The 17,583-nt window shown below is 36.6% G+C and overlaps 1 protein-coding gene across 6 annotated transcripts in view; it reads right to left on the reverse strand.

Annotated features, from left to right (window-relative positions):
* Positions 1-3,447: 3,447 nt before the first annotated feature.
* Positions 3,448-17,583, reverse strand: part of BOD1L1 (biorientation of chromosomes in cell division 1 like 1) — a 36,727-nt gene continuing 22,591 nt past the window's right edge. For 3 of the 6 annotated variants that reach the window (XM_072928012.1, XM_030270759.4, XM_030270758.4), the window contains 11 exons: positions 16,531-16,610; positions 15,870-15,954; positions 14,812-14,885; positions 13,479-13,554; positions 13,364-13,398; positions 11,449-11,494; positions 8,593-8,627; positions 8,403-8,487; positions 7,801-7,954; positions 5,966-6,109; positions 3,448-4,849 (listed from right to left, as the gene is read on the reverse strand). In XM_072928012.1, coding sequence (XP_072784113.1) covers positions 4,741-4,849; positions 5,966-6,109; positions 7,801-7,954; positions 8,403-8,487; positions 8,593-8,627; positions 11,449-11,494; positions 13,364-13,398; positions 13,479-13,554; positions 14,812-14,885; positions 15,870-15,954; positions 16,531-16,610 — 923 coding nt within the window. In that variant the 3' untranslated portion in view covers positions 3,448-4,740. The remainder of the gene's footprint in view (positions 4,850-5,965; positions 6,110-7,800; positions 7,955-8,402; positions 8,488-8,592; positions 8,628-11,448; positions 11,495-13,363; positions 13,399-13,478; positions 13,555-14,811; positions 14,886-15,869; positions 15,955-16,530; positions 16,611-17,583) is intronic. The other 3 variants (XR_012055534.1, XM_030270761.4, XR_012055533.1) reach the window with 3 other exon arrangements.

Raw genomic sequence — 17,583 nt, forward strand, 5'->3', positions numbered from 1 at the left:
ATGAAATACATGGAAGGTTGTTGAAACTGAAGGTATGAGTGTTCTGAGCTCTATACAAAATGAATGAGCAGGCAATTATGAGGATATCAGAGCTATCAAGAGTTTGGAGTAGGTGTATGCTGTATGAATGTGCAATCCCCTTTGTCAAGATGGTCCCATTAAACCTTAAAACTGAAAATTTTACTGGGAAGAGAATAAAAACATACCAGTTACTTTCATTCTTTACAATATAAACAGGTACACCTTCAAGGAAATCAAATGCTGCTTCGGAAGGATCTGTAAAGGCACTTGGTGTATCCCAGATTCAGGGCAGCAACTCTCCAGACCAGTGATGCTCAGCGTTGCAGAGATGCCACTGCCTCTTCCAAAAGCAAGGCAGTACCCAAAGTCTGTGGTGGCAAATGATCTTTTGCTAATGCAGAACCTGATACAGGTATCAGGCCACTTTTAGGTATAGACACCCAAGTTGGTGTTGAACTTGCTTCACAGTGGACATCTCTGATAGTCACTACGACCAGGAACACCTGCTGCTCTCGGTTGCCAAGTGTTTGTGACAAATTTTTACTGAGTTTCTGAGAGATTAAAGCATCTCAGGACGGTATGCAGCCTCTGAGGGATCGGGGCCAGGGATCGTTCTGTATAGGATAGTTTTGGAACATTGGTTGGGAGAGAAGAAGCAGTAGATGTGTATTTGGGATGGATGTCACAGATTAACCCCCGCCTCCCTCAAGAGAGAAGTAGATGTATTACTAGAGAAGCTGTTGGAATAGAAAACTGAGGTACTCACAAATCTGCCAACATCAGCAAAAACCTTGCTCCAACTGCTGAGTGCACCTACTGACTTTGGATCAGGCTCTAAGGGAAATTTCACCAGTTGCAAAACTTAAAAGCTCGCCAGACCCCACCTAAAAATGAAAATTGCAAACTTGTAACTGGTGACCCTCTAGCTGGTTTAAAAATCCATCACAAAGACACACAACTAAAAAAATCTATTAATGTGATTTAAAATCTATATAGTACATAACACCATAGTATTTCAAGTTGAAGAGAGTTAAGAGATGCAAATAGCCTTTAAGTAGAAGGCATCAGAAATATGAAGAGATCCTGAGAACAAGCCAACAGCCAGCTGGTAACACAGCAGATGAGGTATGGCAAGCAGGACTCGAGGTCCTGTTCTGTAAAACTCTGGGAGGAGTTGAACTCAGTCTTCCACCAGCACATCTCTGCACACTCAATATTTTAATATTCAGAGAAATGAAGCTGTCCCAAGAGAAGGAACTGGAAGAACAAACAGCCACTAAAACATAAAAACCAGCCAAGCGGTTTAGAAATTTACTGGGATTGAAGCCTAGCCCTGTTATTGCACCAAACAGCCCTGAGCAAAGCTCTCCACAAAACACTTTCAGGACATTCTGTTTCATCATTTCTCTCCTGACCTCTCTAAATCTGCATGGGTTAGGAAAGTATCACTGCTTTATACATATGTCAAGATTCAAGCTGGAGTACAAACCTCACTTCTGAAGAAGATGGGTGAGACTGTGGCAGAAGATAGTCTTCTGCACTTCCTCCCTCTCCCACTTTGCAATTGTCTTTGATGAGCAATATGATTTGTCCCAAGATGAAAACCAGGTGAGAATTGCAGGAGGAACTGTCACATAACAAGATAAAATCTTAAAGTAGCTCCGGAGGTGCTTGCATTAGAATTGTGGATTCTGCAAAGCCAAAGACTGTGAACACTTCTAGCTCTTCCTGCTTAGATATAAACCCTTTAGAACTGCTTGTCTTACACTGGCAATACTTAGATACTGTATCAGTAATAAATCCAGTCATAATCATCCACATAACCAGTGTCCGACTTCTTGTGCCTGAGTCTTCTGCTCTACTACTCTGCCTTAACGTGACTCCTGCTGCACACACCCAGGGAACTGACTCTTCTTCCACTCCCTGTCTTGTGCTCGGAAAGGCTCTGGGAGACAGAAGCTACAAAAGAATTGGAAGCTGTGAACATTCAATCATAGAATCATGAAGGTTGGAAAAGATCTCCAAGATCATTGAGTCCAACCCTTGATCACAAGGGTCCAACTCAGTCACAGCACGGTGCCGTGTCTGGTGACTCCTGAACAGTTCCAGGGATGGTGACTCCACCAGCCGCCTGGGCAGCCTGTTCCAATGCTTGACTACCCTTTCAGTAAAGAAACTCTTCCTTATCAAGGAAGTTTCTCACATTTTGCTTAACTACAGCAGACTAGTACTGTTCCTGTAAAGGGCAATAGTAATTTAGATAACACTTTGAAACTACTAAGCAAAAAAATATTGGGAAAGAATTCCCTATATGGATTGACAGTGATGTGGCCTACCATAAATGTCTATTTTGTTGACAAGAAAGAAGGTGGCAGTAAGTGAAACATGCATAAGCTGAAAATCTGTGGAATTGGCAGTTTTTACCTTCTCTTAAAGTGTCTGTCCTGCAGAAAAAGAATTCTCTTAATGCCTTCATATTACAGAATAACTTAATTATCAAAGAGATGTTCCATACACAAGATGTTCCCAGATGTTATTCCTAAATGCTATCCATCACTAGGGGGAAGGACAGTAGGACACCTCTTAGCTTAGCTTTGAGAGACTGACACTGATCTTCAGGGCTCTGTTTATCTACTGAGATATCAGACAAGAGCCAGTCAAAAAGATCTGACAAAAGCCAGAGCTTTGTCAATCATTATAATCCACCAGAAGAGCTCTGCCTGTGAAACAGGCAAAGATGAGCTGTCCTGGAGCAGCAGAGGTACAACCAGCAGAGAGAAAAAATGATAACAATGTACACTGCAGTGGTGAGGCTTCCTTAGGACCTCCTGAGCAACCTCACTACTGAATTCGGGTGTAAGGAAACAAATGGAACAGGTGCAGGGAATGACTCCAAATCCCACCTAAAGTCTGGAAAGCACCCATGGAAAAACAAACAGTTCAGCCTATTTAGCCTTACAGAACAAAGGCTGAGACAAAATATACAACTTTGGTCCATGTCTACTGCAGGAGGCAAAGGGAAAAAAATGGAAAAAAGGGAAGATTCAATTTATCCTACAGCTGTGCATAAACATCAGTATTAGTAACATACAGGAATATATCAATCAGTATGCTACCAAGGCATGTATTAATATGGCAGCAGAGTTAAGGTAGAAAGTAAAAGGAATTAATTTTCAGAGCTAAGATATTTTCTTCTTTCAGACTAATTTACTTAAAGTATTATGTGAGCATTTTTATAGTGTCCTAAGGCAGGCAAATAGTTGCAGACTTTCCCTACTGTTTACATATCTAAAATATAAGCACTTGTGAACATTTTTAAAGACACTAACCAGGTAAAGTTTATAGACATGACTCCAACCAGACACATTTGTAAAGACAAGTTCCTCAGTAAAACAATTAAAGGAAAATAAAATATGGCAACTCAGATTTTTGGCAAACATTTTATATTTTTTTATACAAAAATCTCAGTAAGAAACCTAGCAGAATATCTGACCGAAACATCTGCCTTACAACAAGTTAAAAAAAAAAAAAACCAAACTCACAAAAAAAGAAAAAAAAGAAAATAAAGGAAAAAAAAAGTAAAATTCGAACCCCCAAAATATTTTTTAATTATAAACCAGAATATCAACAAAACACTTAAAATAATCTCAGATTGTTTGGCAATTCATCACATCATAACAAGAGACACATTTGATCATAAGAAAAGTTTAACTTTATATACAACTTCACTTGAACATTTGCTCTTACCAGAGTTAATATACATTAAAAAAAGATTCTGGCAATAATACCAGCTTCTATTTTTAATACCTGTGTATAAAATGTAACATAAAATGCTGAAGCTCTATAGTTAGAAGAAGTGACATTTGATTTCAATGGGTCCCTCTTTGTTGAAAAAGATAAATACTGAAAGGACATGTGTTTAATTGCAAAATAAAACTTTCATTTTAGGGTGGTATTGGTTGACTGTGAATAAATCTAACCTAGTACTATTTATTTCTTGAAGTTGGTAGTAAATTTCCAAGTGAAAATATAATCTAGTAAGATCACATTTTAAATGCTGTACTTTGCCACAAATGTGAACAGAAAGGAGCCAAGTCCCTTTCACTATGCTAAACTACTTTGACGCATGCGAGAAAAATATTTTACCAACTGTCTGAGCATATTTTAGAGAACTTCAGATTTTAGACAGCCTGGGGGAGCGGAGGGGAAGCTTCCTACTGACATCTGCATAGAATGTAAAATATATAATTAAAAAACCCTAAGGTATATACTAAAGTTTACAGACCAATGCTTTCCATATAATAAATAAAATGTCCATCATTGATCAGATTCATACACAGAGTAAAATACAACCTATTTTTACAAGTTTATGTACAAAGTATATTATTAGGCACATGGGTGCCTTATGGGCTGGAAGCATCTGCATTAGCATGTCACACTGGGAAACTCCAACTTTCCAAGTCAGTGATAAAATATATAACTACTTTGTTTTTCATTCAGATACAAAGTAAACTTATTTTTCATCTGAAATAAATGTACATAATATTCTGTATAAACAATAGTTTATAAAGCTGTTTAAAATGTAACTTAAAAGTACTGCATTGTTTAACTTAGAGCTCTGAAACAAGCACGTGCAAATCCCTTTGCTTTAAAAAAAATAGAAGCACAGATGTTTGTTTTCTTTTTGACTCTTCCAAGAACAGTACTGGCTGGTAAAGATTATCGTTTTGCTTTCTTTAATGGCATCTCCTCTGCTTTCTGCTGGCCTTTTCTCCGTACCACTGTTGGGCTGTCCTCCCTTTTACGCTTGGCAGACTGCACCTTTAACCTGAAAAGCATATTAATCATTATTTTCACAATGAAGAGTGGTCAGGCACAATTCTAGTCAGAGGGCTGAACTAAACTGTTCATCTCTGATATATTACATAAAAGCTTACTACTAAAACCCACTTCTTAATAAAATGTGGGGTACTAATTCTGTATGTTGAAGAGTGCTTTATATGCACAATTTGGGGCTAGAATTCTCCTTCTTCCTTCCCTTTCTCTGGAAAGATTTGTGGATTTATAACTGATTTACAATGGACTTGATTACTCTTCATTACAAAGACAGAATAGCAGCAATAGTGTCTCAAGCCCTGCACACACAAGAGGGAGTAAAGGGCAGAGATGCATTCACACACCACTCTAAATGTTCACCATATTTCAGCTGCAGCTAACTGTAAATGGGCTTAAACTGTTGGCCATTCATACCCACACAAAACAATGGAGCTGAGGTGTACAGTGACAGCCACCAGTGCACAGTGCACACGTTCCCCAGGCTCAGCCTGAGGATACTGACACATTTCAGAAAGGATGACAGCAACACGTGGTTGGCATACAACACATTTTATAGGTAAACTACAAGATGCAGAGCAATTGTGCATGATGCTTGTTACTTACTCCCTTGGGATTCTGCACCATGATCTCAGCTTTACAAAATAAAAAGTATACCAGGAAAAGGGGGAAAAAACTGAAATATAGTCAAAACTTGGTGTAAGGGCTCTCAGAGTTTCTCCTCTTTTTATCAGGTGATCTGAGATCTTTGAAGCATTAGACTCATGTCATCATATTTAGCTTTAACCTGAACTACCGATGCTGTTAACCCCCACACAGGAAAGAATCACAGCTGAAGTTAAAATGCTACACAAACAGCATTTTCAGATTCTCACAAGAGGTTTCCAAGGATATAATAAAAAAATCTAGTCTTCCAAATGTCAAATAAAGGAAGAAAAAGAAAAAAATGTAAACAGAAGAAAATCCTTTAAAAGCTTTTATAATTCACATGAGAATAGAACAAAACTAGTCTGCTGTTCAGATTTTGAAGCAGTGTGTTACATATAAGGAAAGGATCTCTGTAGTGGCTTCCAAAACAAATACTCAAAGTAGATTCAACTTTAATACTTACTGTGTCAATGGAGGAGATTTATTGATTTTTGTATCACTTGGAGATCTTTTTTTAGCTGCTAGTTTCTGTCGTTTTCTAGGAGAAACTGAACTTGGACTGCTGCCTTTAGAAGTTGCACGTGTGGTTGGCTTGCTGGACTGTTTTCTGTAATACAAAGAATGATGAATTTACATATAACAAAATACTTTTACCAAGTCAATTTCTTCTTGCATTCCAAGTGTAGATAACTAAGACTGCACAGTATTTGCAACAAGTAAATCAAAGTTGCCAAAAGAAACAGTGAAAAAAACATATTTGCCTGCTTCAAGAGACACTGTGAAGCCAAGCTAGGTATTTTTGTATCAAATGTAGAATCAAAAGATTGCGCTACTGATGATATTTGGCATTTGCAAAAAAAAAACCAAAAAACCAAAACCAAAACCAAAAAAACCCCAACAAAATCAAACCAATCCATTCCAAATATTACAATATTTTTGTACATAAGTGTCTATGTTTAAAAGAATATCCTGTAGTCTGAATGCACTCATATAAAGCTTTGGTATCCACAAGTTCAGAAACCTGGAAAACTGGTTATTGGTGATTAATTTCATAGTTTAGAAAACAGGTGACTTAAGTCAGAGAAATCCAGCAATGCTGAATATGAAGAAGAATCGTTTTCCACAGACTTATTCCCAAATGCTATTTGTAAAATGCAGACTGTATGCAGCACCTTAAGGTTGCTGCAATCAGAGCCAGAAAGGTAGCATTGGATATCTGAGACACAACCCCAAACTTATAAAAAAAAAGTAGATGCTTCCACAAGCAAGCAGAATAAACCCATAAAAACCTTTATTACAATTTCAGAGTTAACAGTTATGTGAGAATAAAGGAAGTCCCCTTGCCTTTACTAAAACAAACCATGTTGTTTACTAAGTTGTAGTGGTAAACCTTCATAGTTTTTACGTAAATGAAGAATCATGAACCTACTTTTGGATTCAGTTCTGAAATTATCAGCTCGAGAACACTGTGGCAACTGTGCTTCAAGTACTGCTCAAAGGCTACCATATAATATATACAATATAACATAATATCCTTCAGAGGGAAGTAAATATGGTCAGTTGAAAGTAATCCCACCACCAACATAAAAAAATGCCTGGACTCCAATTCTCTCCTGAAAGACAGCAACACACATCAAAACTTCCCAAAGCTGCTATGTTTCATTGTTTCCATAATAACATCAAGAGGATGAGCTCTGCTAGAATTCATGATGCCTACAAAAAGGCAGACCAGTGCTATAGCAGATGAAGAACAGCTTCCTGAAAACAGAACTCTTGCTATCCACACTTGTCTTTGCAGCAAGACTGCTTTCCAAGCTTGCAGATCACCATACTAGAAATAAAATCCTCCAGTACTGCAGATTCATGTATTTAACTTGGACAGTACTTAAAGAAACAAACTGGGATAATTACATTTTCACCTTGTTCCAACACCAAATGGTGAACTGTACAGTCAGCTCTGATGTCCTGTTTCACCCATCAGAACCAAGTGTTCTTAGACTTAAATTCTGAGGCATCACTAGGATGAAGAGTGCCAACAGGATCAATTTTTACCTTGTTACATATTCAAATATGCCTTTTGAGACCCTAACAATTTCCCGTAGCCTCACATTTTGCATCTTCATTCCTAGAAGAGTGGTACTAGGATTAGAATCAAAATTATTTGGGAAGCTCTTATCAATTTAAAACAAACAGAAAAAGGCAAAAAGAAGAAGTAACAGGCTCTTCCCTACAACAAACCCCACAATAACTGAGAACAAGGTAGAAAAAAGCTTGTTATTAGAGTGTCTATACAGTTACCTTTGAGCCTCTAATCTTGTGGCTGATCTAGTTGTGGCCCCAGAATGTGCATCATCATCTTCCTCACCATCCTCTTCCTCACCTTCCTCTTGCTCTTTTAGCTCATCTTCAGAAGACGTTAATTTCCGACGTTTCTTCTCCGGCTCCAGTGTTTCTGTCCATTTAAAATTTTACACATATGCTATAATTTTCCAAAAGGCCTCCAAAAGGACATGAACACTTAATTTAGAAAAAGTATTCTAGTCACAAGTCCCATTTTCAGTAAGTAATTTTCCATTTCCTTCATATTTCAACATTTTTAATTCACACTTGTTTGACTTAATCTTGCTAACACATTCACCACAGTTTACTTATACAGCTCCTAGCCAGAATTCATAGAAAATTCATGAGGCTTTATAGAAGCATCTGGGATGTAGCAATTCTGACATGAGATTACAGCAATTTACACATATTTACATAATATTTACACTAGCTGTAACTCAATGATTTTTCCTCAAGAAAGGAAAATTGAATAAAGCTTATCTTGTTGCTATTAGTAAACAGAAAGGCACAGCAGTATTTTCTTATTCTGTCAGGAGCAGCACAGCTTCTCATGCTTTTACCCATTTCCTCTGATTGAACCAGAGAACGCCTGGGCTTTCTTCCCCTTTTACGCACAACCATTTCTGCTTTCTCAGCTTCATCTTCCTGAAAAAACAAAATGGAATAATGTAAATCAAGAAGTATTTAATTTACACAGAAGACAGACATTTTTCATTACATACTGCTTGTAAATTTATAATTCACACTTACAGTTGTTGTTTCTTTCTTATTAGATATGTCTGTACCTAAAAAGAAAGGAAAGAACAAAACTTGATCCTGAACTTCAAATCTTTCACCCATCAATTTAAAAAGGAATTCTTTCATACTCTCTCAACTTTGTGTAAGCATCACAGTAGCTCTAAAAACATTCCAAATATCTTTCTAATTTACAAAATAGCTTTGCTGTACTTTGTTATATACAGAGTATACAGAGACTGGGACCATAATTAAAGTTTTTTTACATACTAAGGCTTTATATGACTGACAGTATTTACTGCTTTTTTGCATATGCTGTTCTGTTTTAATAGAAAAGCAGAAGACACGTATCCCCTTGTAGCTACTGTCAAACAATTACAGAATCCCAGAAAAATTTGGCTTAGAAGAGGCCTCTAGAGGTCACCTAGTCCAATCTCCTGTTCAAAGCATGGCGAAATTAAGTGATCTAATCTTGCACAAGATCTTGGTCAGTCCAATTCTGAAAGTCTCCCAGAACATGGTTCCTTCAGGTGATCTGTTCTAGTGCTTAACTGTGCTCATACCAAGATGACCGAGATAAAGCTCAAAAAGACACTATTTAAAAACCTTCTAGTATAGGAATGACGTGACTTCCTCTGCTGAAATACTTCTTATTTCCAACTCAGTAATTTTAACAGGCCAGCCTATACACGTTAAAACAGATTTTTAACTCTACAGCCCATGTCTCAACTTGGCTTCTCTCCATGATTACTTCTACCCTGACTCTGTGATGAGAGAGATTATTTTACACAACTTTTGAACTCTGTCACACAGAAGTATCTCCAACACCGCAAGGATAAAAATCCTTAGCAGTAGAAAAGAGAAACCTCTTTAAATAAAAAAAATAAAAGCAAGTTTTTATATATTTTTCCCCCTGCCATAAAATTGCTGTCTAATTTCTGAAAGCTAAATAACAGAGGATACAAACTCTAAACTCCTCACCAATTAGACTGAGAAAACAAACAAAAGAATGACAATGCAAAGGATCTAAAATAGATCTCAAAGAGCAGAAAGATATTCTAAAACTCACACACAAGCTTTTTGGCACTCCTTCGTAAGGTTATAGGGAAAAACTTTTATACAAAAGCGAATGAAGTAAACCAGAAATATATTTAAGTGTTCAAAAATAAGTGAAATAAAACACAGGACCATCCACTGTATTAAGCTCAACACACAACATAAGCACATACATGATACAATCAGCCTGTATTATTTCTATTGTGTTCAAAAGAGATACTTCATAATTCTGGTTCACTTTGGCAAATCTCTAGCAAAGGGGTTCTTGACTGAAGAATAATCCCATCTAGGTCCATGACATGCCTTTAACATAATCCTCTGTAAGATAGGAAAATGTACCACTTATGCCTAAAGAGAAGTGTAAAAATAGTAAGACATAGTATCTAAAAATTGTACTAATTTTAGAGTAGCAACTGTTGATTAGTGCTAAATAGTTAGTTTCATGTTCAGTGTTAGTGTTATGGGAGGATGATACCTTCAGAAAACATGTGTGTCTTAAGTGCATGTGCTGTAGTAGCCAAAAATAAAACTCTGCATCCCACTCCACATGTGGGTCTGTCCCCATTGCAAATCCTTGTGCAGAACACCCAGAAAGTACCAGAGTAAGTGATCTGCACAGAGGGATTCAACTTGGCTTCCTTTTCACTACCAGGGGTTCTTAACTCCTTTATGCCCATGAACGCTAATACAGGATGAAAAATTTAACAGTACATTCCCCTTTATATACTCTGAATATTGCTGTGATACTAACAGCCTGTTACCTGGAAAACAGAAACATTACGTTACACACCCAAACTTTAAGTACACAGTCAGGTGTCTGTGATTTTGAATAAAAAGCAAAGTAGAATGCACTTTTATTTCATTCTCACATTCTCGTCTGTTCTCTTTGCAGTTCACAGAAGTCAAGTATCACACAGCGAACTAACCCTCGTGAGACAATTCTGAAGCATATGGATTAAAACTGACATTTTAACAAATGTAGAGAAAATAGGAAACAGCCCATATGTTCACTGCAGCCGGATTAGTGTATCTGTAGAAGCCTAAGATTTTGGAAACTCCAGAAGATTTGTTTTGAAGACTTGGTTTCTCAGATTTTTTACATTTTTGTTTGCATCCATTTACAAATCATTTTTTAACCTACTTTTCAGTCCACCTGCTTCCTAAAATGGTTTTACAAAGTTTTTCTTAAGAATGGCCATAATTAAAAAGACACATTTAAACAACCAGTGCAGTTCAGACTCTATACACAAGAAAAATTAGGAAAGAGAAATACAAAGCTAAGCAAGCTAAGTGACCATGTTCCAAAGATCTTATAGCAGTTGTGAAAAGGGAAATAAATATCCCCTCTAATATCTTCAGATACATAGCCACAGATAAAACAACTACCCGAATAAAGTTTGAAATGTAAAGTAGTAAGTGTGATTGACAGTCACTGCATGAAAGAAAACAGGCAGAACTGGAAACAGCCACTAAGAGCCAGCCTGACTCCCTAGCACCTGCCTCCCTCTGAAGCTCTGCCATGTACTTAGCCTACTCAGTTGTTTGGTACATTCTGCAATGCATTATTCAGCACTGAGCAATGCTGCTACATCTTTGAACTAAGTTCTTATCAAGCTGCTCTTTTTTGAAACTAAGAGCTTGGTAGGAATTGGAGACAAGTCTTCATCTCTTTCTTCAGATGCTTTCATTCTTGAATAACACTGACTGACAGAGATGATGTCAGGACAACAAAGGACCCATGTGATTTTTGTGAAAACCCTCTTCTATTTCTTCCATCTCTCATTTTATATGTAGAAGCAAGTATAATTTGCTTACCTGTTTGAGGTGTTTTCACTCTGCTTGCAAAGGCAGGAGACTGCAGCTGAAATTAAAAAAGTGGGTTTTTTAATATAAAGAAATTCAGAAAAATTTAGCATTGTGTTACATTATCACAGAAACTTGCTCACATTCAGTGTAGAATGAATCCATAAATCTAGAAGATGTGAACACTAATAAGCACACAAAGTTTGTACTGTAGTTTAAGAGTAGGATGCATTTTTCCATTTTGTTAAATAACTGAAACAAGTCAAATCAGCCCATAAACAAATCACAACACTTTCAGCAGCCTGACACTAAAGTCATTGCAATAAAAGACACAAAAGATAAAAGCAGTGTCAGTCAAACACATTTCCAAGTATTTAATTATCAACAAAGAAGTTAGTACAGTCACTTTATGTAATCCCACATACAGATTTACAGAACTACAAGTCACCAGAAATTGTTTATTTACTCAGAATGCAGAGAAAGCTATATATAATTACACAATATCCTATGATGAGTGTCCAAAACCTTCAGCTTTCACCACTGAATGACCACACCAGGATGCCTACGGTTCCTCTGAAGTAGCAACATGCTCCCAAGCAGCCCTGGGGAAACTGTCATGCCCTCCTGTCTCAGATGGGAGAGCAGGCATCACTCCTCCCTGAGCCAGCCTGCAGCTCACACCAACCCCTCACTCATCACCAGGAAGTACAAGACCTTTAAACACTTGAACCAGAGCAAGATGATTCTGTTCCAGTACTGAGGGTACCAAGGTACACCTATTAATTTTAATCCTTAACTGGACAAAAAACACCCCAAAAACAACAAAACAAAAACCAACCCAAAACAGCAGACCAGAAAAATCAAATACCAAAATCCACACCATTTCAAATTACATTTCATTAAATTAACATTGAAAAAAAACTCAATAAGGAAAGACTAGGAATTCTGAAACGGAATTCCAGCCAATCTGTAAGAACAGACAGGACTCAAAGGGCTGCCTAAAATATGAGGACAGAACAAGCAGAGACAATAATTCCTTTTATCCATAAACTAGGTAAATTCCCAAGATCTCCAACAGCCATGCCAGCTGGTGCCTCACCAGGCAAGCAGGAAGAAAACCTGTGTTTTAACACAACTTCATTTTTAAAATCCACCCTTTTTTGTGCAATAACGTTGATTCTGAAATAGAGGAAATCCCTAGAGAGAAGCCTTTAACCAGAATAAATCCAACTGGCTGTACTCCACAAACATGCCTGACCCATCACTGCCCTGTGCTGAAATCCAAGTGGATTGCAGAAACAATACCAAAAGACCACTTTCTTAGCTGTGAATATCCTTCACAGGGGTTAGGAAATAAAACTACCACTGAGCTTTAGAAGACAGACATGCTTCATGAGCTCCTAGGTTACTCACCAGTATGCCTCTATCTCTTGCATGAGATGTTGCAATATATATGTAATACAACTGCTTTGTATAACATTTTATTTTACAGCTATGAAAAGATTCTATGTGCTATTATTATGATATATTGAGAAGAGGCAAAAAAATTTTGTTTTTGAAATAAAGTCACCCTTGCTCTTCAGGCCAAAATTACTCTCAGCACGAACTAAAAGACACATATGCACACCACCAAAAATTCACCCTGCACACAGGTATACATTGCTAGCTAGAATAACACTTAGATTTGTATTAAGTGAACTAAGCGTGAAGGTGATAGGTAATTTGCTATGTTCTGAATTAACACTATAGTTTTCTTAAAAAGTTCAGCTATATTAAGAGACACTATTAATATGTTTTGTTTACTTAGACTGAACTCAATTATCCAGTTTTCCACAAGATGTTTCTGAAACGCTGTTAGCTGCTAAACAGATCAATGGCTCTTGAAATACTGTGTTTAAATGCACCCAAACAAAATAAAGGCACTTACATTCCCAGTGCTCAAATCAGCTTTTGACTCCCCACCTGAGGGAAGAAATATGAGTTCAGAACTTGAATGTCACTATTATCTTTGTTTTTCCACACAAATATTATGAACTACTTACCACCAGTCTGTACTGCTTCTAGAGGGTATTTACGAGGCCGTCCCCTTTTGCGTTTCACTACTACAGGCTGATTTTCCTATTAAAAATAAAGGACAAAAATATTTTACTTACTGCAACTGACATTTAGCATTTGAGCAATACAAATGACTGCTAGCTTAATTAATAATGTGACAGTGGCAGGAGCAGTACTTTTCAGTTAAAAAATAGATGAGGCAAGTTTAATAGCAAGAGATGCTGCCTTTTATGAAATCAACCAATACAGGTTTTTGAAAAGAAATGAGAACTTCTAGTTAGTAAAACCGCTGAGAATTTTGTATAAGGCACAAAGCACGTCTGAGAATGCAGTGCCTTCTGCTCCCCTAGCCCAAAATCTCTATCACTTGGTCTCACTAATGCTGCTGGCTTACCCCATGCAAGAACTCCAGACTTTACATCCCATAAGCCCCTTTTACCACAGGCTACATCCTGTATGTTGAACAACTGCGTCAAACAGTTAGTATTATAATTATCCCAACACACAGATTGCTGATATTCTTTATATAAACAGGATCTTTAGCAAAAAGAGCACCTTCCTTTGAAAAGTTAAGCTTTGAAACAAAAGTTTTAAGTAAAAAAGTAGATGCTCAGATTGTGAAATCCCCAATAAGACTTTCTCTTATATACAAGGAAACCTTAAATGCCTCATTCAGCATTTACAGAAGTTTAGCTGTATCTCCCCCAGAATGGTTCTTAGAGACTCAAGCCTTGAGTGAACAAATATAAAAACATATTATTTAAATTTCCTTCTACTTCCAAATTTGTGGCAAAAAACCCCCAAATTATGAAGTCCGACACCTTTCTGAGATCAGTGTCTATTTCTAGAGGCCAGCATCAATTTTAATCTCGAGGGATCAGACATTTGTTTACAACCCATACTGTTATACCCATACTGACTATCTCAAGTACGTGCCTAGGGGATTATAAAGACTTTAAAAACTGTTGACAAACAGTATTTTCTAAAGGCAAGTTGTATTGGATTAAACTGTCCACATCAATTACAAAGTTTTCCGAAAACATGATTTCTATACAATATAATTCTATATAATTGCTTTCTAGACATTTTGTAAGCACTATTAAGCCTAGGATGGGAGTTAGTCCTACTTTAATAATGAGACATTGATGTCTTACAGTCTGTGAGTTTATACTTTGTGACAGAGCTATGCAAGTCCTTGGTACTTTTTGAAGACAATTTTAATATTGCTGTCTACAAAACACAAAGTACTTATGTACTGCAAAGACAGAGTACTGTAAACCTTCATTATCACAGTGAGTTAGCATGAATAAGACCATTCACCTCTGGAGAATTTTCATTTGATTCTGGACTGTGCTTTTTCTTTTCAGACACTTCCTGTTCAAAGTTAAGGCCATCTTTATACATACAAAAGAAAAAAAAAAAAAAAGAAATGTTATACCTTTGTTTTATTAGGCAAAAGAAATAACAGAAGCCACAACCTCCACACTGAAAATGTTATTTCTTTCTTTAGCCTAAAAGTCCCTAAAAACACCCATCAGAAATCAATACTGTTTGCCTTGTAGCAACAGTGTATTGGTCTTCCAAAATGCTCCCTACTAACACCAGATGAGTTAGGGAGGTCTTCTATTTTAAGGCAAGAACAAAAGCTCACAATTGTGACATACTACAAAATGGTAGGACAAATACAAGCCTCTATTCCATTTTCTCACACGTTCCATGAAACAGGAAGCTGAGGTTACAACCACATTGCAGAACATATTCAGACTTGTCAGCTTGCTCTCATGAGAAACAAAATTATTAATATGTCAAACTAACATCAGGGAACATTCCAGGGAACATTCTTTGTTCCCACAAAGACAGACTGAAGTAACATCAAAGCCACATTTATTATGTGGACACACTGTCTTTTATTATTGATTTTAGTGCAATTAAGTCAATTACAACAGTGTAAGTTGCACTTTTCTGGTTGTTTACAGAAGCAAACAAAACTGATTTGATGGTTGTGTCAAGGATTTTCTCCTAGGACAGCTCTTGCTGGTAGTCAGAGGTAGATGCTTTTATCACATAATGCTGATTGTTCTATTTTCCCCATCTACCTGTTTTATTTCCCATTAGCTTTCCTACCCAAGACACATACTGAAGCAATAATGGAGCCAACAGCTGGTAACAGCAAAAACATCAAAACTTTTATCACCATTAAAGAAACTAAGATTAATGCATTATTTGCTAGCAGTTAATAGAGCAGAAATCAACTAGAATATATGCAAGTATATTTGCTGGGATCAAGTTCCCATATTCTCTCAAAATCCATTCAAATGAAAATAAATGAACATTCAATATGGGTTCAGAAAATCTGCCATAATGGGCAGTTTAATTACCATTTTCTTCTGCGGTACTTCTAGGAGGTGTTTGAGTTACATCAATTTCTTTGGACACTTCTGCTGTATCACCAGAAATAACTTCCTACATTGTTTTGAAACAAGAGAGGAAAGATGTTTTACTACACATTAAAAACCATTGCCAGTTACACTGAAAAACCACCCCACCTCAATACATGAGTAGTTATTTCACTCATCAAGGTTTTGTACTGTCTCTTAAAAACTTTGATGCTCTCAAATCAGTGGGTGAGATAGTCCCAAATATACTGCATGTATGCCTAAAAATAACATCTGTCTTGTCCTAATTCCTGTTTTGATTTAGCAGAACTCAGGTACAGTGCAATATACCCTCCTGAAGAGCTCAGGTCTTCATGTAGACGCTGAACTGACTGGAGAGCTGGCATCCAACAATGCTCCATGAGATCCCAAGCTCCCAACTCCTGTGCAACTCAGTCCTCTCAAAGAGGTCCAACACAGACCCCTGCCATGTTTTTTGTCTCCCCCACTCAAAAGTATCATCTACTAGTCAGTTCTTTTGTATTCAAGACAACACAAAAGTAGCTTAACTATGGAAACACCTCCCAGAATAAACTGTTAAAGAAATTGTGACTAGATTTTCATCTTATTTACAACTGCAGAACAAAAGAGTTCTTGAAAATACCTTGATGTTACCAGGTTTCATTTTGGAACACTGACTTTGTTCATCATCTTTTAGCACATTCTGAGAAATCTGCTGTTTGCCTGCAAAAGCAAGTGACAATTGAAGTGTTAAAAAAGTGTCTTTTGCATTTGTCATATTTTCGTGTCACTTTTATACCAGCTTTTTATTACTGAGATTCAAGAGTCTGAAAAGCAGCCTCTTACTTACAAAAATTTGAACAGGAAGTTACTCTAACCACTCTTTGAAAAGGGAAGACAACACAATAGCAGAAGGGAATTACATGTTTCTTGTATGTTACAGGAGTGGGTATTTTTGTTTGCTTGTTTGTTTTTAAAGATAAGCTCAAATTTGAAATTTGGTAGATAACACATCAAGAAATAGAACACCAACCTCAACTTCAACTCACCCACAGACAGGGAAAGCAGTTAATGCTATGTAGGACATAATGAATACATAAATTTTAATCACTCACTTCATCAGATCATTCTTAGAAGAGGAATAAAAGCTCTTATGAAAAAAATGATATTATTAATGATACTAATTTTTTTCTAAATTTTTCTGATGCTGAAAAAACATAAGAAGTTGAATCCAGAGCTTGAAGAGATATTGTCAGTCTTGTAATTACTCCATCAACACTGTCAGTCTTGTAATTACTCCATCAACAAAATGGCCAACTTATTTTGACACTAACTGCATCTAAATTTAATTTAGAAATGTTTATGCCATTCAGTGGACTGAATTCCTTCTCACTTTTTGCTTCCAGACAAATAAAAGGCTACACTAAAGTTTATTTATTTCCACCTAAGAAAAGGAATCATCCATCCCCTCAAAATTTAGATTTTCCTGATGACCAGCGTACTTATCTTTTATTTTAGAAGTATAAAATTAGTAATTATTTTACAGGCTAAACAAAAATGTTTTGTCACCTATGATTAAATAATGCAGTAATTAAATTTGTTTTAATATTTTTATCAAATATATTAACTGAGATATTAGAAATTGTTTTGGGAATATAAATTGCTTTGGAGTTTGGAATTTCCCCTATTCTATTCT

Source organism: Taeniopygia guttata, chromosome 4 (genome assembly GCF_048771995.1).
Source record: "Taeniopygia guttata chromosome 4, bTaeGut7.mat, whole genome shotgun sequence".
Taxonomy (NCBI): domain Eukaryota; kingdom Metazoa; phylum Chordata; class Aves; order Passeriformes; family Estrildidae; genus Taeniopygia; species Taeniopygia guttata.